The sequence below is a fragment of the Brienomyrus brachyistius genome, chromosome 2, assembly GCF_023856365.1.
Source record: "Brienomyrus brachyistius isolate T26 chromosome 2, BBRACH_0.4, whole genome shotgun sequence".
Taxonomy (NCBI): Eukaryota; Metazoa; Chordata; class Actinopteri; order Osteoglossiformes; family Mormyridae; genus Brienomyrus; species Brienomyrus brachyistius.
The window spans coordinates 5218661-5246254 of record NC_064534.1 but is presented as its reverse complement, the minus strand read 5'-3'; the positions used below and the strand labels follow the sequence as shown (position 1 = coordinate 5246254).

Sequence of the window (27594 nt, the reverse complement as noted above, 5' to 3'; positions counted from 1 at the left end):
TCGCCTTCACTACGTCAGGCCAATGGCGGTGCAGTTGGAGTTAGAGCACACGCTATGGGTGGGAGATAAGGACACGAGTGCCCCGCCGGCACTGGGACTAGGCATTGCGGCGTGCGCACACACCCCTACTTTCAACGCGAACAATACGGTCCGGATCAGCCCTGAGACGCCTCGCACCCTTTAAGTGCTGCTGATTCCTGAAAACGGCGGTGGAAAATCGCAACATCACATTTCGCTATAGCGCAGCACCTCGTTTTTTAAAAGTGGACCTAACGCCGCCTTATTTTCTTGACATGGGAGATATGGGTGATCCACCGAAAAGTAAGTGGAATAATTGGTGTTTTCTGATATTTTAAAAAATGAAACTTTTTTTCCAGAAAAGAATCAGCAGAGTTTTACTTGAAACTGAACCAGGACTTTTTCCCTCTAATCTGGGTCGCAACTGTTTTCTTAATAGTTGCGTTATAGTTGCGGAAAGACAGCGGGCAAGTTTGTTAGACTCCTTTATCTAATTGTTAAAAATGTATATGTATTATCTGTAAATCAATTGCTTTTTACACAGTTTCATGACGTCCTGCATCTTTGTTCATAGTCTAATGACATTTATCCGTTTTCCCTAAGTAGTAATTTTGATAGAAATTGCAGTTGCAAACCGTGTTTGAAATAAACTTATAATAGTAATAATGTTATGATTATTACTGTTAGTAGTAGTATAAGTTGTATTAAAATAAAATAAGCTCAGAAATTACAATTCAACTACTGTTATTAATAATTTGGTCAAAGCAATACAGTTATATTGTTAATCCTATTATTACAATATTACCTTACTTTCTTATTGGGGGCGTTTAACGTTTGGATAGCAATACTGTAAAATTATACAGCAGGGTTTACATTGTTTTGTTTACATTGTGTTAAGCCGCATTTTACGTTCTGTTCCTAGAAAAGCGCCTGGTCTCGCTTTGTGTCGGGTGTGGAAATCAGATTCACGACCAGTATATTCTACGGGTTTCTCCGGACCTGGAGTGGCACGCCGCTTGTTTGAAATGTGCAGAGTGCAATCAGTACCTGGACGAGTCTTGCACCTGCTTCGTTCGAGAGGGAAAAACGTACTGTAAAAGAGACTACATCAGGTGCGTCCGCCTTGTGCGGGGGAAATAAATCCTACGTTTTTTTATAATAATCAATGGAGCGCTAAAGCAGATTACGTATTTTATGTATATATAGACTGTATTTAGAACATGTTGGAAATGTGTTTGCATAAAAGCTTTTGAAATCAGTCTTAGACGTCCATTGCACAAACGTCGGAATTGCAGCAGTTGTAACATTTTGTAAAAACATATAATTAAACAAATTATATTTGTTAGATGCAGCAGCCTACTCATATTATTTTAAAGTATTTTCATGTCATTTTAAATATAATTATAATCATAAACAATTTAAGATCATTGAAATTGGCCTGTATGTTTGATGAATTTAAACTATGGATTTTTTAAATTTACATGTCAACCTTGAGAAACGAAATGGGTCTATTTATAGATATTATTATTCAAACAACGTTTTGATATTAAAAATCAATCAAATGCACAACGTTGTGTTCGCTGTAATTATCACACACAGACATAATATTTTCATTCTTAATAATAATAATAATAATAATAATAATAATAATACCACGTGTTGCGCGTTACAGAGATTTCGCTCGGCCGTTGCATTCATCACTGTGAAATCTGGGAAAATGACACAGCTTCGATGTTTTCATTTAGCTTTTTGCACTAACTTAACAGCGTTTTCGTCCGCCATGTGCTGTTTGTCTCGTAGATTATACGGTATAAAGTGCGCTAAATGCAACATCGGCTTCAGTAAGAACGACTTCGTGATGAGGGCGCGCTCCAAGGTTTACCACATCGAGTGCTTTCGCTGCGTGGCCTGCAGCCGGCAGCTCATCCCGGGGGACGAGTTCGCCCTGCGCGAAGACGGCCTCTTCTGCAGGGCAGACCACGACGTTGTGGAGCGGGCCACGATGGGAGCAGGGGACCCCTTAAGCCCTTTACACCCAGCAAGACCATTGCAGATGGCAGGTTGGTTGCGCATTTTACCGTCGACAGTCTGCATGGAAGTGGCAGCTCACACCCTTAGTCATCTTAAATTTATGATTGACTTAATTATTATTTAATAATTATCAGGGTGCCCCCCAGTATTATAAAATCAATCGATCTATTTCCGGAATAAATTAACCTAAATATCATGAGGGTGGTATTTTATTTTACGTGCTTGTTTTACTAAGTATAGAGGGGTAACTTGTTCAAATGTTCTACAGAATTAGATAGCCAATCTCAAGCTTTATTTTGCATAATATTCCGAGTGCTCATACACAGCATACCTGAAATCGTTTTTTCAGCACTTTTGTCTTGAGATAAGACTTTCTTATGACGTTTTGCTAGAAAGAATAGCACTGCGGTATTAATTTATTATTCTGTCAAGCTAGTTGCGCTGTCATCAGCATTAAGTGAAACATTTAAGAAAATTACGTTTTTTGCATTTGTGTGTATGAGGTGGGGGTGGCATGGGTACACGGAATCGACTCTAAAAAAGTCGTTTAACGTGGACCAGACATCTAAATATGAAATACAAAGCACAACGTGTCGTTCTTTTTAACATTGTCCTTCGACTGTGATTACAGACACCTCCATCTGAAATAACATAATTAGTTTTTATCTATCTATCTATCTATCTATCTATCTATCTATCTATCTATCTATCTATCTATCTATCTATCTGAACTATTCTAGGCGTCATACTTCTGATACTTTCAAAGTCAACTACGCTACTATACATAACGTTATGACACAGTTTAAGTAAATATGTACATATTTATAATTGCGACTAATCGATCAAATTCATACTAAAACCGCAGACTCATTCCATAGCCGTTCAATCACCCCCAGCAATCATATTTATACGTAGATCAACGGTTTACCCCGGCCTAGTAATAAGTGTGTTATCTTAGCCTATATTTTCTCCTTAATCTTCGCAGCAGAACCCATATCTGCCAGACAGCCGGCACTTCGACCTCATATTCACAAACAGCCCGAGAAAACGACGCGGGTCCGGACGGTGCTGAACGAGAAGCAGTTACACACCTTGCGGACTTGTTACAACGCCAACCCGAGACCCGACGCTCTCATGAAGGAACAGCTGGTGGAAATGACGGGGCTCAGCCCCAGAGTAATCCGGGTCTGGTTTCAAAACAAGCGCTGCAAAGACAAGAAGCGGAGTATACTGATGAAACAGCTACAGCAGCAGCAGTCCAACGACAAAACGGTGAGCAAAGAGCAAATAAAACTGCTCTTAATGTAAAAAAAAAAGTCAACTTGGCACTAAAGGCAAATAAACGAAGAATATATTAAATGAAGAGGGATTAAAGACGGCGCAAAAGACAAAATGAGTGCAAAACAAAACTGGACAATCGAAATGAGAATCATTCACTATGTGTGGTTACATTGACATTATGTTATTTAATGTTTATGTTATAAAGGAGGCCTCGCTGTCAGGGGGGGATTGAATGGATATGCTTGAACACAGATATCTTTTCCTTATTTAGCGGAAGACTGTGACTTGTGGTCGGGTCCCAGTGTCGTGGCATTCCAGAGATTTCCATTTTTTTTGCCGTTCATAATTTTCCCGTAATTTTTTTTCTCTAAAATTATACATCATATTTAGAGTTCGGCGTAAAATGCAGTGGAGGGGTGCATCCGCATAGCCTATGTTTTGTTAATATTAGCCTTCTTTTGTACCCGGCCCCCTCCAGAATATCCAGGGAATGACAGGGACCCCCATGGTGGCCGCGAGTCCGGAGAGACACGACGGTGGTTTGCAGGCAAACCCAGTGGAGGTGCAGAGTTACCAGCCGCCCTGGAAAGTCCTGAGTGATTTCGCGCTGCAGAGTGACATTGACCAACCGGCATTTCAGCAGCTGGTGAGTGCCAGCAGCGGGCATCGTGCGTGGGATTTACCGCACCAAGGATCGCACCCTGTCCGCGTTCCCCAAGACAAGATCCAGTTAAGATAACGGATCGTATAATTTCAGCAGCTGGACAATGCTTAACAAATATGCCTCGGCTCGAATTCACTTTTCTTTTTGGCATCGAAGATGTTGAATTATTCCAATTTTTTTCAGGTCAATTTCTCGGAAGGTGGCCCAGGGTCCAATTCAACTGGGAGTGAAGTTGCATCGATGTCCTCTCAACTACCAGATACACCGAACAGTATGGTGTCGAGTCCCTTAGAGGCGTGAAGGAACTGGACTAGTTTTTAAGAAGTTTGGGGAAACGTGGTGTCGATAAGAAGGATACGAAAAATGACGGCGGTTACACCCCTTTGCGCCGTAGTTTTTACATGCGAACACTACAGCTAATTCAACTGCACGAAGCCTCTTTATTTAAACGACCTCTGGTTGTAAGTTAACACTGTGAAGACAATCATAGGAATTACACGAAGCTGAAATGCACCTATACGTACACCGGCGGAGTCTGCGGAGTAACTTATGAGAAGATCACCAAGAGTTGCAGGGAAATTGTGCGCTTCTGGCCTGTGAAATATACGGACCACGCCTCAACTTCACTAAACGGTGCTGCCTTTTTGGAGCAGAAGTTTGGCCAGTGCTTTTGCCTAACAAGGACGAAGAATCACACGAAAGAGCTCAACAATCTTCACAAAATCAATAGACCTGGAAGAAATCTTCTATACGTAATAATGGCTGGCGGATTTACACGGGAATGAAAATATAGGCACTGACACGAGAAAGCGAGAGGAGAAAAACTGGTAATAAAATTATTTTACATTGATAACCCAGCTTTCATTTACCCGAAAGTAAATGACAATTGGAGAGGGATTTACAGATACCGCTCTTAATTTTTTTTTGTTGTTGTTGAATTACTTCAAAGCCCAAGTACTAAAGCATCGCGACGAGGTATACCTCTATTTTGCCACAAACATCATGGGGACATTTGAGAGACTGTCGTCAGTCAAAGAACATTATTCCCGCAAAGATGTGTACAGTTATTGGTTAAAATAACCAGTGGTGATTCTCTTTATTCCTGTACTAAAACTATGATTATTATTTATTGTCAAAAGACTTGTCACTTTTCATAGGCTTTTGTTTGCTGAGGTAAAAAGAGGTATTGTACTGCGATCTCCGAATTATGTCCGATTTTATGTGTCTTGTCTTTTGAGGATTATGTATGATAACGCCATATGTGGAAATACATCGTAAGGATTATTTCACTAATAAAAGTTTGACATAAATCGCACAGTGCGGTATATTCTGAACCTTTTCTTCTCGGTGACATTTCAAGTCATAAGAAATTATAGTAATACGAACCAGAGGTTTGTAGTAACGTTTCGTTTTCATTTTCATTGCGCAATTGCTTTAAATTCACGTAAAATTCTTCATCGCAAAATACGTCATTACGCTTGTGGAAAGTTTTCAGTGGAATTATTTCATTTTATTAATTTTAAATTAATTGAAATGTATTTGTAATTTAAAGAGGCTGTACAGACGCCAAAAAGTATGCTTCGTTTACATTAAGTCACATACAGCAACATTTCCTTTAATTAGGCCTAATAAATACGCCTTTTTATTTTTATGACTAAGTTTTGATCGCACGTTTAAATATATTAGTGTTGTGGACTTCGTGCATGTCTGAGAGCGGCCATTAACGCAGGGATGGCTGGTCAATGAGATTAATTTACTCCGAAGTAAAAGTATAGCGGTTTCCCCAACGTTAATTTCGTGCGCCATTTATTTTGCACAGAAATACAAATGACGCAGATTTATAGGTTCCGGCTGTAAAACTACAATCGCAATAAACTTTCTGATCCATTTCAGACTGGAAAAAAATATTATAATAATATATATGGACTTCCTGCCCCAACATTTACCGTTTATAAAGCTCTTTGAGAATATCTAATTATAAAACATGCGTTTTAATCAAATAATTAAGTAACGTGGAAATGTAAAAGTGAATGCGATATTTTCTTTAAAAATCATGTACACACCAGGAATTGTGAAATATGTCACGTAAACCCACATATATTACATGCGTCATCAATTAGAGGCGCACGACGCGAGTAGTGAAACGGTTTTGGCTGAGCCGCGCTCACCCACTCGCCTCAGAGGTTGGTTTTAGGATATAGTAGATCTGAAAATGTATTACATTACTTATCTATTTATGCAGTGGTGAAAACAGAATAACAAATTCCTATTTTCCGTGAGTGGTTTTTATCAAATGTTTGACCTCCCCCTTAGATTATACCTGCTTTGCCTGCCATTTTCGTCCGCTGGGTAAAATTAAGCAACTGCTACGTGTGGATCTATCAGCAACTACTTGGATAATCGCGCGCAGACGATATGGGCGTATAGACACCTTTATTATTATATATTGCAGTTAGCAAATTTTTCGTTTGCAAGTTTTGCATCTAATAGGCCTACAGGTGTAGATCTGCCCATATTTATTTAAAACACGTAAATCTCCGTCTTTCATTGTTATGTTTATTTCATATAAGGTCCCGTTGCCGTGGCATTCTAACGTTAATATTTCTGGGAAAAGGTAGCATTGCAGATTCAATGAACCGTCAAGCTAAACCCTGACACACAAGTGGATGCAGAGAAATGTCAAACCGGGTGTTGCAGCATCCAGTGCGAATAGCTGTTAGAGACTTTCCACAAGTGGCGCCTCTTAATACGAGCGCCTATGTCCTTTTTACATTTCTTCGTAAATGTTAAGAGTAAAATGAAGCGTATGGGCTATATAATGTTGGTCGAGCTTTTGTTTTGGAACGGTAAAATCAACGCAATCTACAAATTGAGCGGTGTACTTATTCAGTATAATTGTTGGAAAATAATACATTGATAGGCCTATCATATACGTATAAAAAATCTATTAATTTGGCTCAATAATTTGTTTAATGCAAACTACTCGTGGGTTCTGATATACGATGGTACAATAGCTAACACGTATGCATCATATTAACAATCTGATGATCTATTTTAACCCCTTGACCGCTTGACATAGCTGGACCTTACAGACCAATTACATTAAACTGGGGATTATTTTGCCTGAAACCAGCAGATGAACAGTAAGGATGGAGAAGGGAAAGGCGAATACATAACCGAAATATAACGACAATGACGCGTCAGGGGTCATGTGTTTAATGGCTTCTGATATTAAATCATACTGCGCTTATTCCCATTGATATATGAATCCTGCTAAAATAATAATTTGCAGAATAACAAAGTGATAAGTGTTCACGTGGCACATTTGGATCCATCTATTTGATTCGGTTAGTTCATTTCGTACTAAAGGAATGTAGTTTTTCTTTTGCGTTTTGTAACTCGAATCTGGGCATTGCACACGTTTTCCTCCCATTTTCCCCAAAGCTCCAACCACCCCTCATCCCAAAGGAAACAGTGTCTTACATACCTGCTGCCCCAGTACACAGCAGTACACCGACACTGGGGTAAAGATATCAGCGTCCTCGGTCCCAGTGTCCCAACAACGTCGCCAAAAGTACTGTAGTCGCACTGCCTATTGTTTCTTAGAATATTCCACTAACTTTGAAAGTATATATTCATTTTTCCCCAAATATTTATTTTATATATAACAGCATCCGGACCCCCCGCGACCCAGTAGGATAAGCGGTTTGGAAAATGGATGGATGGATGGATGGATATAACAGCATCATATAACAATGTAATTTATTTCATATATTCGAGATTCGTCGCGCTGTGAGGTTGGGATGAAGTGATCTGAGTTGCGGATTTATTTTGTTTTTTCTCCCGTTAAAAGAGCCGACAGGAAGAGGATATTCTGAGCGTTGGGCTGAATTTGCTTCACGGTCCTCTTTGACAGTATCGGGGAAATGATTGACTTCGGAGGCTGTTGGCTGTAGGCTGACTAACCTGACGTGTGGATAACTATTTCAGTGCGATAATAATATGACGTTTTCGTACAGCAATAAGGCTCAAATATATATTGGAAGAGATCATTATGTTGAATGTCATATGAAGTCCACGCAATAATCATAAAGGAATGTACATACTTAGTACGCTGGCTGGGGTTAAAGAAATAACTTGACTTACATATCGCCCTGGTGAATGGCCTTCAGAAATAGTGCTTTTTATTCTTTTTTTCTTAGGAGTGGTGGTGGCGGGGGGGGGGGGGGGTTCAAGTTGAAACTCAACTTGAATGTGTGTCATTGAGGAGATAATCTGTAGTTCCTTGACCCACTCCATCGAACAGCTTCCCAGAATGCACCTCTCCCTGCATTCAGGTCGCTCAGCTGACTGACGATCTGCGGCCGACTCGAGCGCTCGAATGGCTACGGTTGGCTGCTCATCGCTCCTAAGCGAAACTGAAACAAACAGTCATTTTACTCACTGTCACCAGTCTTCATTGTCTGGTTATCTGGAGGATCTAGCTCTGTTTCTTATCCATTTGATCCACTTTTCATTTTAGATGCACAAATCAAAATTTCAACATACATTATAAACATCATTCTGTCTGCCAAAAACCAGACAAACATTCTTCTTGCATAACTGAAAGAATTTAAGGAATAGAATTTAAGGTTAGAATTTAAAGGACTTGGGAAAACAGCATGTGAATGCTTTTGGAAAATCCTTTTTATAAAAATGAAACTGCCGTCAGCTGTATAAACTATAGTGTAAAAAGTATAAAACGAACCCTCTATACACTTTTTGTTTAGGTATTTCGTTCCTTTCATTACATGCATACTATTGTACCCTGGATTGGATCGGCATGAATAAAATCCCTAAATGTATATTTGCCTGCATTTCCAGTCATCTTACCTTTGCTGCCCTTCAATGATTATTAAAAAATGCATATTTTCTTCAGAGAATCATAATTGTTCATTACCCATAATAATATGTTTGCTTAAGTAGCAGGCTTGTTTCAGATCTCTTCTCCAAACAGATTATTAAAAACTCAAGGAATAAGTCCCTTTTGTAAGTGATGTAAACTTTCACATACGCATGTAGCTCAAAGCATTATTTTAATTAAATTTCATCAGTTCTTACGTGACTATGTGCTTTTACTACAAAGCCAGACATAAAATATGGATGAGTTTTTTCTCTTTGCCATTCAGCAATGCAGGTCAGTATATCAAACCCATATAATCTGCTTCCTGAAGTAAGCCTCCTCAACTCAGCAAATCGGCCATCAAGGACTTCATCATCTCACCTTTGCATCACCTCAGACCAGAAATACACCCTCTCTCTGCATGTATAACGCCGGACATGATTCCTCCAGACAACTACAGGGACAGACTTGACCATACCTCACATAACCATCAATCCAGCTCTTTCAGGAAGTCAGAAGTCATTGATGTTACACTGTCAGGAAAAACAGCACCAGTTTGTACCTTTGCTTGTCAGTGGGGCTGTACACTCAAGGGTCTGCAAGCTGTATGCTTAGCTGTAGGTAATTGTACCTTTTAAGATACAGAAATGGACTCCGGGGAACATTTCAGTACCGCTGATGGTACATTAATGCCGTTTGTACCTTTGGCATGTTCCTCAGAGTCCATTCCTGTACCTTAAAAGGTACAATTACCAACAACTGTAGGGCACAATTGACAGACCGTTGAGGGTACAGCCCTGGTACAAACTGGTACTTCTTTTTCTGAAAGTGTAGCACATAAACCCACTAAGGGGAATAGCGCAGTTTTCCCCTCAAATAACCTGTTAGAAACATCATCAAGATTACATTGCTGAAGCTGAAGCTGGCCTCCACGCACTCGCACTCAGAAGATGAGATACCGAACACTGCTCTCCAACTCACACCAGTGCCTTAGCTTTTCCACCAACGAACTTTTCTGCATCCACCTCTTAGCTAGCTCAGTAGCAAATTTAGATCTAGTGAATGCATCAATCTCGATCACTGTCACTTAAACAAATATAATTTTGATTATGGTACAGGAAAAAAAAATACAAGGCTTATTATATTGCATTTTCAACATAAAAAATCTGGAGCGATTGCATTTCATTGCACAAGTTGATAGTGTGCTTATGTTATCAAGCTCTGTTTTACTCTGCTCGCCGATCAAATATTATATTTGACTAATGCTTTTGGCGGATAAATGGAGGAGGATGTTTTACTATTCTTTCATAAATTGAAAAGAACTAATCAGCATGTGCATGTATTCTTATAAAGCATCAGTTATTGTGTTTATGAACATGACAGTTCGAGGCGGTATAACGAGGATGAAATTTAAGGTAATAATACATTTGGTCTTAAGAAAGTAAAGAGGGAAAACTCTGCGTCTAAACATTGATTAGATGAGACACTCACCTGGCAGATGTAGTTACTGAGCATGTCCCTGCAAGTATCACTTATCAGATTAAAAGGCAATCCTAATCTGCATCCTATCATTAGTTATTAATAGGTTATAACAAAAAGAATGATTTTGTAAGGCGATACTGCATCACTGAGAACTGTCATTACAATCACAAAAGAAGACCAGCGGCTGCAGGAATCCTTTCAAATGTGTTCAAACGGTGTTTCTCCCTGATCCCTCTGTCCATCTTCCAGACTTCCATCATCCATTACAGGTTTGTGTGGAGTCATCATGGATTCATCTTACCGAGACGTTTTTTATATACCGACAAGTACTGTGAAAGCGGATTCATGGATTGTATCTCACCGTCTGTAGTAATTGAATTAATGTTTTGGGCATTCGGCCTTCATCAGGCTGCAGAAGTCTGTAATTTACCCCAGTGAAAGTATCTCCAGTTTGAAGGTTTAACCCTCGAACCCGAGAGTTCGCAGAAGCTGCGCCCCTCAAGAAGTAACTCTGGGCTGATCATTTATACTAATTAAGATATTTTCTCTTTTTACAGTTTTTCTGCATGGCTCATATGCTCCTCAGAAGAAAAAGCTGCAGGAGATTCTCCGGCAGACCTGTCAGGTTTGTATAGTCAATGCTACGTGTAGAAGGTTTGCTGAAACATCTCTGCTTTCAAACATGACGCAACCCAATAAAACATGCGGCAGATCCAAAGTTTTTTCACTGTGGAAATAAGCTGGTTTAGCTGGTCACAGTGTAAGGGACAGAACTGTCTCATAACAAGACAGGGTCATGCTTTTGAGGACTGGTTGGGCCTCGGCTTCTTGTGAGAGCTATTGTCTTTCCTAGAAGTGGTGTCATGTTATCGCTCATTCAAGGGTTCCTTACAACAGCGAAGAAAGCGCTGTAAGACTTATCGAGGAGTTTAGATGTGGTCCACAGAAGCAGAAAGCTGCCTATAATCGTGTCACAGAAGACATTGTACGATTCTGGGTAAAGTCCAGTCTATAGTACATAGTCATAGCTAATGGAAGAAATTTATTGGTATTAATCTTTAAATATTGCTTGCAATCTTTAGCTGAGCAGTGGGTTAAATAAGGTAGATATACTCTGTCTACACGAAGCATGTTTGTTCAATAATATAGTGTATTTAGCAAATGATGGTTCTCGAAGTAAGTTGTTATTGAGTGTTGTTTGGTAGTTTACCTGAGAATTCATTCACAGACTGCCTGGATAGGTGAGTGGTATCTGAGGAAACCTTACGTAGCTCTCTATAACATGTGGCAACAATGGTTTCATTGATAGCAAATATTATCGGACGGCAGTAATATTCAATGCTGTCCTGCAGATGGAGGTCCTAATGTTCTGAAATCTAAACATGGGATTTCATTGTGAGGAAGGAATTTAAATGTTAATGGCATTTTCTTCTGAACTATCTGTCAGCAGCATGCTGGAGACCATCACTGGAGCAGAAGTGCAGTATATGCAAATAACACCAGTTAGGCTAGTCTGTACACTGAGTGGTAATGAGGTCCTGTTTTTTGTAGCTATTGAGGTCAATGTTGCATTTTTACTACAGAGAATTATTCAGCAACATATTTAGATAATGTATTAAGGGAATGCAGTACAGACATTCCTCACTTAACGACCGACCTCTTTAATGACTGCGTGGACATACGGTCAGCTCTCCAACTGGTCGTTACTGTATGCAAACCTAAGTAATGTATATTAGAGCTGATTTCTTCTATTATGCTTATTACAGTATATGCTATACTACTGTATAAACATTTATAAACATACGGAAAATGTTATAAATGATGCAAAGGTGAAACAATATCTAAAGGTGGTTGACACAAACTCACTACCAGTACAGTATGCTTGAAATATCGGTAAGGGGGCGGCTCCTCGCTTATCGACCGACTCGCTTAACGACTTAGTCGCATGAACGGAACTCGGTCGTTAAGTGAGGAATGATTGTATACCAAACCAGTGCCATTTCCAGTTCTTCCAACTGAAAGAAAACACATTTAATATAAGAAATTACTTAAAATATACAAACTCTTCGCACCTACGGATAGATCACTGTCAGTGCCTATGGAAAAGTAGGTCTTAGAAGTTATTAACCCACCACATGACATCCAGCGGCAAAACACTGGCATTAACGTCTTTATTATGATATGTGGTGTTAAAATTCAGCTATTATACTATATAATTCCTCAAAGAACACACACTACCAATCACAAACTTTAAATAACACAAGTCCCCATTGTTTGTCCTCTTCGCAAGTCCATTTCCATGCTCTATGACCATGTTCATATGTTCAAACATGTTGGACGAGGTCATCAGAAATCCGCAGTTCAGTGTTGTAATTTGTCATTCCTGGCTTGGGTGACAGTTCCACATTACAAATTCCCAAACATCTCATCCCTGCACTGTTTTCATTGACTATTGCCAAAAGCTATGTTATTGAACTGGAAAGACTGGGAATATAATGATCCAATTATCTTACTAAATGGCTCAGTTTACTAAATGATCACTACAGCTGGGAACAACTTACAGCATCCTTGAATTTTTATCAAATGTGTTTGTCAAGTGACCTATTTCTGAAGCCAAAAGAGCCCTGCATGACAGTGTTAACTGACCTGAAGTATGATGTCACTGAGTATCTTATAAATAGCAGTGATATCTTAGCACCAGCTGTGTGGAGGTACCTGCCCATTCCTTGTCGCAGTTCAGTGTTAGTTTAGGTAATTTGTGTATAAAGGAATCCCAGAATTCCGTTCTCACATCAGCCTCATTTCTGTAATACAGTAAGTAACAACTTTGGGCAGATCAACGTTACATAATGTTTATTAGTAATAATGATAGTAGTCAAAGTCAACTTAAAATTGTAAAAGAAATTGGTCTTGCTTTGAAGGGCGTGAAAGTGATTGTGGCGCAGGGTGACACACGTGGGGCGTGGGAGAGGGACGTCTGCACTTTCCAGTTCGTCCATCAGCAGGCGAGGAGGGTAGAGGCTGCGAGGCCAAAGCTGCCGGGGGCAGGCAGATAAAGCGGGAAACTCCAGAAAGCAGCTGGTCGACACAATGAGTGTGAAAAGGCAGCACTGAGAGGCTTTGAAGCGAAGCGGGCAGGCGGGTGAATCTCGGCATCCTTTCAGAGCACACAGGCGGGGCTCTAGCATGCCAGGGATGCTGCACGGCACGGGAGTAATACTCTAGCAATACGGGAATTTACTCGGCACCCCTATGCTCAGGAGGGACAGGAGAAATGCGTGTGACTGCCACGCGCCACACGCGTGCTGCTTATGCAATGAACACACCCAGAGTGCAATTTAATCTTATTAGTGCTGAATTTAATCAATGTAACTCGACAAAAATACTTTTCAGAGAAATTGTGTGTGTCAGTGGTGGCATGTCAGCTAAATTATGTTATTCGTTCCGGGAATAATTAGTAATTAACAGCGATTAATAGTAGCCGAGGGGAGGGAATTACAATGAATCACATGTTTTTCAATTACATTAGCACACTGTAAGCTGCTTTTGGATTCTATTAGCGATTCCTTGCCTCGGTCACTCTGTAGGTATGTGCTGAGTCTGATGAATAGTGCATTGAACGATCTGCTTTCTTTTCATCGTAAATTTGGTGGTAAAATTATATAGCAACCCTCTCCTTAATCATGGCTTCTGCTTTGACAGATGCCACAAAAGAATGATAACCATATCTTGGACTTGCAAACCATTATTATCAAAATAATGGTGCCCATACTGACAGTGTCTTTGTTGGGATTATGTTGATCATGATTAAACGGGTCCAACGCACAGTGCTGAATACACTGGCCTGAAGCATAGACCTGCTGTAGAACTACTTGTTCTGTGTACATGTTGTACCGTATACACTACCAGTCAAAATTTCCTAAAAATACACTCAATTTTCTTTGCTAACAAGTATATTTACACTATGTTCAGCATATTAGCAGGAAAATGTAATATCTTTGATTCATCAAAGTATCCCTAGCAGTTACTACAGCAGTGCAAATTCGAATCATTCTTTCTACAAGGGACATTAAACACTGCTCTGTTTCATGGGATGAAATGGTTAACTAGTGCATTTAAAGTTAAAGGACATCCTAGAATTTGACTGCCATCACCACACAACCAGTTAATAGGATGTGTCACACATGCACTGTTACATACTCTTATATTTTCATTAATAGTTATTCGCTCAACTTTCCAATGCTTAACAAGAATAAAATGTCTGTAGATTATGAAATAAAGGGAAAAGTGGTAAAAACTTTTGACTGATAGTGTATTTTGTGTTATTAAACCTTAAAGCACCTAAAGACTGTGGCCAAAGTTTAGCATTTGAGTACCATAAATGGCAGAGGTCACTGACTCATAACTCAGCTCGGACTTAAGTCACATATTTGATGAGTTGTGACTCGACTCAGCAATGCTGATGGAACGACTTGGACTTGAAGGCAGATGAATTGAGACTTGGACCCTATGACTCAAGAAGACTTTGGGTTATAGTCCCCACTCTGGATACCATAGCATTAATATTATAAATGCAATGTACAGTAATTCTCTGTTGTCTGCATTTTCAGTTTTCCTGAGGTCCTTTATTGGAAAGAGGCATCACTCTCTGCTTATTCACGGACGTTAAAAACTGCATGAGGACAACTGTAACTGAGTGGAGACTCTCTTTTCAACCTATCTCTGCCTATGAAGGATTTAACCTACAACGTGTTGCGGTGGATTTTTGCTGCAGCAAATATTAATCACTAAAAGTAAAAAAACTGGCTTAGGTAAGGACTCAAATTACATGACTCACAAGTCGAGTTGGACTCAACTCGGAAATTTGATGACTTGTGACTCGACAGCAAAAATGATGGGACGACTTGGACTCGACTGGGACTTGAGGGCACATGACTTGAGACTCGACTTGAACATGCAGTGTTTTGACTGAAGACCCCTCCAAGGAGTGACTTCCCATGCCTGATAAATGCAGTCATTGTATTTATCCTGTAAAACATTGTATTATATTGAAAGGCTAATTGAACTGCGGTAGCAATGCGGTGATGCAGAACCAGCACAGCTGGGCTTTATAGGAAGCAAAATATGACATAAGTGTAGTAGTGGTTACAGACTGCAAGCTAACACCAATTAACACCACTTAATCCTCAATTGGACTTCGCTTTGGACATTAGCATCTGCTAAATAAAATATATCCTAATGTAATGCATCTACAGGAAGCAGGTACACATCCTGGGTCTCCTAGTCTCTCCCCCACCCCTTGCAAACATGATAAATGACAGATTTAAGAAGCACACGCAGAAATATTAACTTTTTTGTACCATTTGATTTCTTGCATTTCTTTCTGACTTTTATAAGCTGTAAAAATGTACTGCAGTCAGCACCATGCAACACAATGTACAGTATGACCAGAGCACATTGACATAGTGTCTGATAGGGATGGCAGAGGTGGGAGGGTTGGATGGGAGACACCACAGACAAGAAAAGCAGAAGAGGGGGTGTCTCAGGAAGACCTAGGATAAGGCAACAAGGTCTGGGCCAAAGGGACAAAACAAAAGCCAGTTTTATTTTAGGTTTTTCACTTTACATGAATCCACCCTCAGTCCATCTTATATGCAGCATGTCAAAAGTGGGCCATCAGGTGACTTATATTTGGAATTTTGAATAATATTCAGTAATAAAACCTGGTATCATCCACATATAGTGGCATGCTCTCCATATCTACTTATGTATGCAGAAGCATAATATTGATAATATCTGCTAGTATTCATGCTGTTATGCCTCATTAGGCATCATGCCGATTCTCCAGCATTGTGTCGAAAAGGCCCTCTTGTCTGCGCTCAGTTTCGGGATTCCGGCCCAGGTTCCATTCGGTACCACAGGACCCTAGTTGCAGTCATAACAATTTCGCTCAGTGTTTCCAAATCCCATCCTCAGGGACCCAGACAGTCCACATTTTTGCTCCCTCCCAGCTCCCTGCCATACAGTCCCCATTTTTGCTCCCTCCCAGCTCCCTGCCATACAGTCCACATTTTCGCTCCCTCCCAGCTCCCTGCCAGACAGTCCACATTTTTGCTCCCTCCCAGTTCCCTGCCATACAGTCCACATTTTTACTCCCTCCCAGCTCCCTGCCATACAGTCCACATTTTTGCTACCTCCCAGCTCCCGGGAGCAAAAACATGGATTGTCATTGGGTCGCCAAGGATCGGACTGGGAAACACTGTTCTTCCTTATTAACCTACACTGCTGGATATTTAACAAAAAATCCTCCCTCCAAAGACATGGTTTTGTGACGCTTCTACAGTGGACATCTGGACATCCATTACAAGTCAGAATAAGAACATATTCTACTGTGCGCGACCAAGAAAGATCACAAGGTCTCTGATTACACAGGCCTCCCTGACAAAATAAAATTCAACGGTTTCGTTCTCTTTTCGCCACTTCTGCATATGCCCACTCTGATTAGCTGTAAGGTTAGAAGTCACATCAAAAATGTAATAAATAAATAATGCTCAATTGTTGAGTGTCTGAGGATTCGGCGCTGCCATTGCTGTCTCGAGTCTTATTGTGATTATGCTGAACGGCCTGCTAATGGATAGCGAGTGATGTGGCAGAGTGGCATGTAGGAACGTGAGGAGAAGGAGACACCTCGAGCTAGAGGCCTAAATCCTGGCCTTCAGGATGCCACAGGCAGAGAACTGGAGCTCTCCCGCCTGCTCGTGTGGCTCTCGGTCCACAGTATAGTACAAGAGTCATTATCAGCACCAAATTGGCTGTACAGGAATAATAGAAAGGTCTATTGAGTCCGAAAGCATTAGTGCATGGCTGTCCTAGTTGACTGCTTCCATGAACAAATGATTGAGGTGTACCCTTATTTAATTTTTTATAAGAGCTATCTCCTTTGGACATCAGCCACAGAGATGCAGAGAGAATAGTGTGTTTCCACTGCTTTTATGCACCATACGTACAGCAACAACCGTCAGCGCCACAAATGAACTTTTCTGAATGCGCTGTCAAAAAAGCCCACCCCCTGCAAAGAAATTTCTCTCAAAACGACGGCGTCTCGTCTCATTGGCTAGGGAGATAAAGTGGCTGACGGTGCAGCAACGGCGCCCCCATCATTGTCAGCCTTATCGGGGATCTCGCCTGGATGGGAAGAGCCTCGTCTCTGACGTGCCTCCGTGGGTGTTTTCACAGTTGCCCTGCTAAGCTCACAGTTGCCACTGACAGTGTCACAGATCCTTGCATTTTTTGAATCATATAAGACACTTTGTATCAGCTGTTTATTCCTCTGGATTCAATTTAACCGAGAAGAGATTTTATAAAATTTTAGATACTTTTTATGTAATTATGTTTAAGATACAGAATCAGCCAAACACCTACTGTAAATCGACATTAAAGCTAATTTTAAATTAGTTTCTCGGAAACATAACTTGACAGCTGAAATAACTGAAACTGAAACATTTGCTATACAAATAATAACAATAAAAACAACAATAATACGTTTTGGTAAAAATGTTAAATCAATTGAGAAATAGGGCATGTAAAAAAATATTTTGCTATATAATTCCAACATTGATTTGTATTTCTATTCGTATTATAGTAGTATAATAAAATGACTGCCGTTCTAGCTACTGATACCGCGGCCTAAGGTGACTGTCAGATCACCAAGGCGACAGTGGGACACTTGCATGCTACATATGAACTTAAAACTCATAATGAGGCCAATTCACTAATAGCAATTGCATTTTAAATATCATCACTGCGTCTTCTTTTGTCTTTTGAAATAAACAATTATAGCACTAGTACTGCTTAATATTCCAGTTCGGTACTGAAATATACCTGCCAGCATATGTACACAAAATAGCTGATAAATGAATTCAGAAATGTATTAACTATCCGGTTAAGTCCCGAGCTGTAGTGGTAGCTATGCAAACACGCAGTGTGTAGGGTCGTGCTTTCACGACTCTCAGGGGCTGCAGCACTGCGACTTCACTCTGACAGAATCATACACTGAAATCTGACTTTCAGTCAAGCCCCCCCAAGTCCTTGATCTCTACCACCTGTGCAAGACCGAAAGACTTTGGTGAATAGCTGTAACAGTCCACAAGTTAAATGTACTTTGAGTTCTTGGCAAACATCTATATATGCCGCAAACTCATTCTGCTGCGCAGAGCAGCCTTTATTCTGAAGGCTGCAGCGGCCTGCAGCCGGCTGTTAGGTCAGTCATCATTAATAAAAGCAGCCCCAGCTAACCTTATTACCATCCACTGGACAGAGCTTAATGCTCCTTCTCCATTTGGAGAAACGCAGTGGAACAGGGTTATCCGTATTGGTCTTTGTGCAGTTTGCCTATTGCATAAATTATTTGCTTATTATTTATACTGTAGTTATGCATCAAAAAAGTATGTCATCAATCTAAACATTAACAAGTCAAAAGAAGATGCAGCTATATTCTATTACGGTAAATATGAATTAATATAATACAGTATGATTCGTATTTTGTGTCAAGTACAATTATGGAAATTGGAATAAGCAACAAAATATGGAGCTGATGCAACGCATTGCATGCAAGATACTTGTTTTATGCACTTGATATTAATTTGATAACTTGGAAGAAATTGTGATACATTCATGAGACGGAAATCTGCCGGCCCATTGGACCAGTACAATTTTATTTGTAGCCCATTTGCTTCCATAACAAAGAACTGCAACATAGAGTGAGTCATGCAATGATTGACTAATAGTGCATCAGTGGTGGCGTGGATTTGCTACATTAAATATTAGCTGTAAGCTGAGTAGAATATTATCTTCCAGTGTGTGCTTCTTTATTTAGTTAAGTTATAATTTTAGTTCGCTGGCGTTCAGAAAGCAATGAAGAATAATGAAATCGGACTGAATCAGTGTGTTGCTGTCCTGAATTATAACGAGGGACACAAAATGTCAAAGAAGCTGATAAGTAAAAAGTGGCCGGTGTGAGTAATGCGGACGATGATGTCTAACATCTGTATCCTTTCGCTATTTGCACTTACATAACTATATGAACAATATACTTTTTTAAAGGTGCTAAGTCTCACGTTTAACGTACATTACTCCCGTGAAATTTTTACTTCCGTAAAAATGACACCAGTGATGGCTGATAAAGATTCAGACATCCAAGAGGCCCAGGCGGCATTTAAAAAGTAACGTGCGTTAGTTTTTTGTAATTATGTCACCATATGTTATTAAAATATGTATAGAAGAAAAGCTCAACAGAATGACGTGCTGCAGGTGGGGGGATTTGCTGGCGATGTCCCTGCCCTGAACCCGCTCACAATGGACCGACTGCGTTGTATGTTTTCACCCCCCCCCCCAAGGCATTTTCAAGTGAGCATATAAAAGCAATTAATGGAAGCGTCTACCATTCAGCCCATTAAAAGTGATTCACTGGTGAATTCCCTCAGCCACCCGCCACAAGGCCACTGGTCGCTGGTGCCGTCACCGGCGAGAACAACCTCCTCAATTCACAAAGACGCGCCCATGTCTACAGACTTGGAGAACGTGATGCCTGCAACGTTAATGCGCCTCCTTCCGGTGAGAGCTGAGATATCATTTCTATATGAGTGAATAAACAGATACACACATGACGACAATATCAGTTGTAAGCAACGTTTCCTGTTACATGTGGATGGAAAACCCCTAAAGGAGAGCGTTGCTGCTACCGCAACGCACACGCAAGCTATGCCATGAAGAGAGGGGACCCCTTGAGGGGAGACCCACACCTGACAAAGAACCAGAGGCATCTACATTCGCTGTTTTCACTCTTTATATATACTCAGTTTGCTGTGTCGATGTGCTCTGTCGTTTATGGGGATGGAGAGTCCATTTGAATATGCAGGTGAATGAAAGTTGGCCGGTGCATAGTGTGAAACAAATTCACTTTCAGAAATGGCCAGACCACGATAACCCAAGGGAGAGAGCGGTCTGCCTACCATCGTCGGACACATTTAAAAATGCAGCTTTTGTTTTACTCTGCAATAAAAATATTTGACTATAGGGAAATGATCCTTAAGATAATACTAAATTGTTTGATATTTGTGGAAATATGTTGTCTTTGCACCAGCAGACGTTTTTCCGCTTTTGGTTGGATGGCTAAAACGTTAGATAGAACAGAAACGTGTACGGCCGGCATGCAGGCACGTGTCACACAGAGACCCCCCCCAATAACTAATTGAATGGGACGTGCCAGCAATTCATGCTTTGCGATAAAATTGATTCCTTCCCCTCTAATTTGCATGACAGAGGGGGGGCTCCCTCTCCTGGAAAAAAAAAAAAAAACGTGTCTTTCAGCAACACAACAGTCAATTGTGGCATGAACCACTGGGTGGAAACATAATTAAAGTTAAACAGGATGGGTTTTTATTATCAACTGCAGTGGCTAATGCATGTATGAATAATTGCAAGGTACAAAGATGATTATTTATTTATATGAATACACACACAAACACACACACACACACACACACACACACACCTACATTGAACCTATTTGCTTATTTTTATTTAATATTTATTCATATACAAACTGACACTCTCACCCTAATCTGTTTTTTATAGGAACGTAATGCTTAAAAAAAGGAGAAATCTTTGTGTAAGAATGTGACATTGCCTGTATTTCACTCCTTTCTCTTTTTTTCCATGAGATAATGGTAAAACGCATAGACAGGGAAGTGGGTGGCAGCAGCTGGTGGATGGTTTGTCTCCCCCCCGCCCTGCTCACCACCACCCTTTCCATCTCACAGACGGGGGCTTCTCCCTGGGGGGGACAGCTAGAAATGGCCCACTTGCCGGCAATGTCTGGACAATCTCCCGGCAGACACGGCGGTGGCATTAGGCCGCTGGTCGGAGCACAATAGCGGAACTCAAGCGGGGAGCGTATTCGCGGCAACTTAAAACTAGCCCCGGAAAATAAAAACGCACGAGAGGACAAAACCAGGAGCAATTCCACATCACTGATGATTTCCTTTAATTTTTATATTACGTCGCGAAGGATCGTATGGTTAGCGGAGAGCAGCAATGCTCTTTTTAAACAAAAGCAAAACAAAAACAAAAAACGAAAGTTATCCGTTCATGTATGTTGGAAGACAAATAAGGTCAAATCTATTTGAATTAATATTAGCTTTTCCACCAGGAATTAATGAACACGTCCTCAATTAAATACTAATCTATAAAACAACAAACAAGAAAGAAGACGAATACAGATTTCATTTTGTTGTCTTTTTGCTTTACCCCCTAGCTTCCCCTGTAGACTTCAGTTTGCAAGCTGGGGGATGGGGGATTGGGTGGCTCTTCAGAGTTAACATTCCCATTCTAACAGTAATGATCCTAAAAGCTGCAATCAAGGCTAGGGAGGGGCGGTGTGGACCCCGCTCTGCCCTGCCTGGGTAACACGGCCGCCATTAGTCCGAATTACTCCCCAAAGGATATTCCTTTATTCCTGGTCCCTTTTCTCAGATTTATTTTTTTCTCTTATTGGAGACATATTTCACATCTGTTGATGTAGCTCATTCATATCTCTGACTCCACTGGTGCTTCGAACTAGTGGAAAATTAAGCTCGTAATTCAGTGATTATTATTATTATTATTAGTGTTTATATAAAGAACCAAGACAGAGAGGTCATGAGGACACAGTTTGGATGGGGAAGTTGGATATAAAGACTGGTGATGGTGATTATCCATCCATCCATTTTGCATCCATCCATCCATCCATTTTGTATACCCACTTGTCCTGTGCAGGGGCTTGGGGATCAGGAGCCTATCCTGGAAACAACAAGCACAAGGCAGGGAATAACCCAGGACGGGGCGAAAACCCCTCGCAGACGATGACGCTTATTATCATCATCGTCATATTTTGTAAATTTGCGTACAGATTCTCAAATAGTTTGTCATGGCGCACTATAGATGAGCACAATTAATCAACTCACCAGTGTCCTTTAACAAAACTTAAACAAAACAAAAGAACTACAATAATACCACAGGGCAGTAAATTATACCTAGAATACAATGTATTATATTTCTGAAATTATATATATATATATATATATATATTTAGTGATATATACAGATACGGTATATGAGTATATGAGTAGTATATGAGTGATGGATGGATTTCTGCATGTAACACGCAAATCTCTAAGGGGACTGAACACACGCCTTCATGCTGGTCACGCCATCTTTACAGGAACCACTGGTGGCTGAGGTGAATGTGAACGTTGATCAAACTTGATTTCATTACCTGCGGATTATTGGACCTCACTTTCAATGGCTGGTCTAAGAAGGTTTTTCGGGGGGGCGGGGGGCAAAGTCAAAAGTAAAACCCAGGGAAGGCCAAAACCAGCTGGGGAACTCGGTCATCCACAAAAAAAGCTTTTAATTAGCTGAGTGAATGCGCTTTGCTGAATATGTGAAGCCAGGCTCTGCTAACATTAAAATTGGTCTAATTTTCTATGGAAAAAAAAAAAAAGAAAAATCCCATCTGAGCAGGCCTGACCACAGTCAATCACGTTAAAAGCCGCTGGTGCTTAATTTGATTTACCAATATAAAATGCAAATGAGGTGATTAAGTGGAGTGGGAGGCCAGAGGAGGAGCCTCTTCAAACCATCAAGTCAAATGTGAACAGACAGCGAACTGGCGGCGGAAAGAATCCTTTAGCGTATTCGTTTGATTAGTGCTACAAAAATTGAATTAGCTTGGCTAATTACTTGACAAATTGCGCCGCATTACCGAAAAGCAACTTTTTTTTTCCTCTCCCAATTCAAAAACCCCCCATGCGGATTTTCAGACCAAATGGTACCTGCCAATATGTGAAAAGCATGATTAAACAAATGGGAAAAATGGAACAACAGTCCCTTACAATGGCAAATGAGATAATGCCTGTAATTAGGTAGGACACAAGTCTACATTCATGTTACATATTCCACCTCTACTAGACTAGCGTCCAGGATGAACAGTACCTAATTATACTGTACATCTCTCATTTCAAGGTCTACTTCAGTCATTTAATGGCTATATCAAATAATGTCACATGGAATAAATACAGTCTGATTCTCCTTTCTGGTAAAGGATATTCAAAATTAAGAAAAATCATGGTATTTTGTTAAAAAAAAAATACTCAATCACCCATGAACAAAAATTTTACAGATTAAACAACAATGTGATCAGCACTCACTTTTATCAGCAAGTTAGATGTTTCTTCATTTTTTTTTGAATAAATGCAAATGTAAATAAAAATAAATATAAAACCACAAAGCAAACAGATTTGTATGGAAATGAAAGAGTGAATTAGAATCCCTGAGTCTCCTTTGCAAAACTTTATATTTGAACAGTAAATCATCCTCCAAATTGTAAAGCATTTACAACTGTTTCAAAATGTAACAGTTGCCACAAGATGCCATATAGACTGTAAGGTGTAAGCGAGTTCTTTAGGAGCTGTCATTTATCCGCCTGTCAAGCTCATAAATTAAATCTTCCAGAAGCTACCACGACCAAAAGGAAGGCTTACGTAATGATCGCTTCTTAAAATGCGTTGACAAGATGACTGCAGGGTTGTATGCAACATTGACATTGTTAGAGAGAAACTCCTTGGATATCTATCATTTGTCACACTGCATGTTATATATAAAAAATAATAATTACACCACACTGACCATTTTGCAATGGTTTTGAAGCAGCATCACACAAATAATTTGGATTCACCTTTTGCGATTGCATCAGATTTTTTTTTGGCTTGGAATTAATTTGAATATAGAGAATAAATTCTTGAGATACGCCTATGTTATGCGTGTCAATATTTTGTCTTCCTGGGAATATTTGGGTAACAGGTACTGGAAATATCTTCCAAGACCAGTGATCCTTTGAGGAAATCATATATATTACCAGTTCCTGTCCTTCGTCCTTAATTTGGCAGCATAAAAGAATACGATAAACGAAATCATTTCATTTATACGTCAATTTTATTGCACGTGTCTATAAAATATAATCTAATACAGATTTTAAATCCCTATCAAAAGAAGCAACAATGTACTTGTTAAATTACTGACAGGCAAATTCTAAATACGTGAGAATAATTTCATTACATGAAGCAGTAAGGTGTTTCACTATATTTGCAGAGTAAGATACGCTTCTTTTAAGAGTGCAGTTTCTCCCCTGGTCTCACATCTCACTTCTAACTGAGGAATGTGCCAGGATCTTCCTCAACATGAACTATAAACAAAGGATTGCATGTTGTATGCGCATGACAACAACGACAAATAAAACACTATCTAATTGAACAGTGGAGTGCTCTGTAGGTATGAAAGGGGTATGATGTATCATGTTGTTACAGCAGTATCTATGTTCATCAGAATGTCGGGGAAAGAAGCCCTTCTTCTTAACTCAAGATTGCGGATGGCATCTAAATGGGAAACAAAAACTACTGCATCTCTCTGGTATGATGTCATATTAGTCGAGGAAATCTATTAATGGAAAAGCCACAGCGTGATGTGAGCAGCAGGTGATTAAGAATGTGGACAGAAGGTTCTTAGTTCAAGCCCTAGATGGGATCCTAGAGAAGGGATTCAACTAAGTAAGGAGAAACTGAAACCTTCCCACTGGTATAAGGATGGGAAGGAGACTGTATTTTAACAGAAGAAACAAAAGTATGGATAGACCAGGGAGACGCATCACCTTTAGGACAAAGTCTATTCCTATTCCACATGCATCAACAGGCATCAGCGAATCCAGAATAGTAAAATACCCAAATAATATAAAGTACTCTTGTGTTGCTTGTGGTTCAACATAATTCAGTCTTTTTTCAACCTGACTAGTCGTATAGGAAGCCCCTGACTGTGCTTGTTACATACCTCTGTAATTCAAATACTGCGGAATAAAGGCGTTTTATAGTGGAGTGACTTACGCTACTTTGAATTCAGTGCAATTCATCAGTTGGTTACAAGTCTAACATCTGGCAACATCAGTAAAACAAAAATAAAAAACTGACTTAGTTGCAGGGTGCTGTTCCTGATAATGATGTTTTTTTTTCCATTTCCAAATGTGAATAACCTAAACAGTAACAATGGACTTTGTTGTTTAAAAGTTCTGAGAGCTGAAAGACACAACCATAATAATAATTAACAAAATAATAATTCGCAGCAAGGTTGCCAGGAAACTGTGACATGGAAAACACCGGATTATATAACAGACAATAAAAAATGTAATCTGAACATATTTTCGCAGTGTCTTCGCGGTGTTTAACAATGTACTGTTTTCATTGGTTGTGAAGCCCATGGCGGGATTGGCCATCCTGCATACGGTGGGGTGATATGTATATGTATCTACAGCAAAGAAGAGTAACAAAGGGGATTCACCCCCCTCAGCCCCCCCTCCCTAAAATTTAGCAAGGGGGAGTAGTTCAGCAAAATATTTTCTATGAAGAGCATTCAGGGCAGTTAGAGACCCCAAAATCCAGGGCAAAAAATGTAATCCCAGTCCAGCCTTGATCGAGCCTTGTACTTATTCTTCATAGTACTGCATATTGTGCTATTCTTACATGAGGTCAGACATTCAGACCCATTCACAGGCTCCCCTTGTCCTGCTATGGCATCACACAGGTGGTACATTTGAAAAACCTTAATGCTAAAGTGAAGATTATACATGCTAGCTTTGAGACAAGATATAAATCCTCAGAATACTTCTTCTTCTTCGCAGATCCCTGCTGATGGATACAGGCACTCAACAAGTGTCCCGCTGGAGCCTGTCCCAGGCAGGCAGCACTGGGGCACCAGGGTAGGGTCCACCCCGGACAGGGTGTAAATTCCACACCTACTTAGAAATTCAAATAAAGTTTTGATTTGCGCCCGTTTAATGCACATAACCTTGGCCAATATAATTAAATTAATTGAAACATAAACACAATATTGCATATGCCTGTTTTATTACCCTTTTAATCACTGGCTACATTTTGCTATATATTATATATGCATCATATTATATATTGCGTGATATATACATAATTTATATTTTTATATACATGTATATAATTTGAATTTTCTTCAGCTGCTAATTAACATGGTTTTAACTGATAATGTATTTCATTAACCACAACTGTATTTTGAAATCAGTAAAAACTTCTAATCAGCTTTATCCTGTTCCTTTTTTAGAGCAATTAATTAACCGGTGACTCCCTGGAATAAGAAATATATGATTGTCGAATGGAATTCAGTCATGTCAAGAAATGCTTTCGTTTGAACTATGATTTAAATGGTATCTAATGGTGCCATAAAGAAACTGGATGAGACAGAAAGGAAGCGAACATATGCTTTGCACTCGCCAGACGCCCTGCCCTTTTTCTGCCAGACACCCCCACAAAGCAGAAATATGTAGTTTCGTTCAGTTCCAGACAAGGTTAGGATTCGGGCTGTATGCAAGATTTTTATGCTCTGCTTAGATAGGTTAACACCCAGATCATCCTTTTAGCAGGGATGCTGTAGCTTTTGATAGCGTTTGTAGCGTTAAATCATCTAAAAGGCGCAGAAATCGCTGTCATGTGGTGTTTCGCCGAGTCAGATAAATGAAGACACGGTAAATTTAAGGCTTCACTACATGAGCATTTTAAGCCGACTCAGCTTGGTAACATACCAGTGATTTGCTCAAGATCTGAACAAAAGGCAGACACCCGTGTTGTGTGGCACCCATCAGCAGAAGAAAAGAGCCCCTTAAGGGAAAGCAGCCAACAGTACTTCACCCCCCCCCCCCACACACACACACACACCCGCCATCCACGTTAGATGTCAGTATCATTTAAACTTCGTATTCGTATCAATCAAAAGAAGGACGAATAAACTTCTGAATAGTTCCTGCATGCATGTACATTTTAAAATAGCAAGGAACTCATGACAGACAAGTAATTAGGAGAGATTTGGTTAGCTGGGGTAGCTTGAAGTTCTCGTGTGACATATTTCTGCAATAAAAAACTCATCATTAGTCAGAAAAATGCTAGTACAGTTCGCTTCGAATGACTGACTGAAAATACACTAAAAATATGAAACCATTCATTTGAATTGTTTCTCATATATATATATATATATATATATATATATATATATATATATATATATATATATATATATACACACACACACACACACACACACACACACACACACACACACACATAATTAA

The 27594-nt window shown here is 39.9% G+C and overlaps 1 protein-coding gene across 3 annotated transcripts; it reads left to right on the top strand.

Annotated features, from left to right (window-relative positions):
* The first annotated feature begins 80 nt into the window (after positions 1 to 80).
* Positions 81 to 26178, top strand: LOC125712540 (insulin gene enhancer protein isl-1). 3 transcript variants are annotated; one of them, XR_007383339.1, is made up of 8 exons: positions 81 to 321; positions 941 to 1130; positions 1819 to 2078; positions 3035 to 3321; positions 3809 to 3976; positions 4178 to 4821; positions 10916 to 10983; positions 26122 to 26178. XR_007383339.1 is itself a non-coding variant. In XM_048982712.1 (6 exons), the coding sequence occupies exons 1-6, from the start codon at positions 294 to 296 to the stop codon at positions 4292 to 4294; spliced, it is 1047 nt and encodes a 348-aa protein (XP_048838669.1). In that variant the 5' UTR covers positions 81 to 293; the 3' UTR covers positions 4295 to 5309. The 3 variants fall into 3 exon arrangements, 2 of the variants coding, with proteins under 2 accessions (XP_048838669.1, XP_048838657.1); XM_048982712.1 differs by lacking the exons at positions 10916 to 10983; positions 26122 to 26178 and having other exon boundaries at positions 3038 to 3321; positions 4178 to 5309; XM_048982700.1 differs by lacking the exons at positions 10916 to 10983; positions 26122 to 26178 and having other exon boundaries at positions 4178 to 5309.
* The last annotated feature ends 1416 nt before the right edge of the window (positions 26179 to 27594 follow it).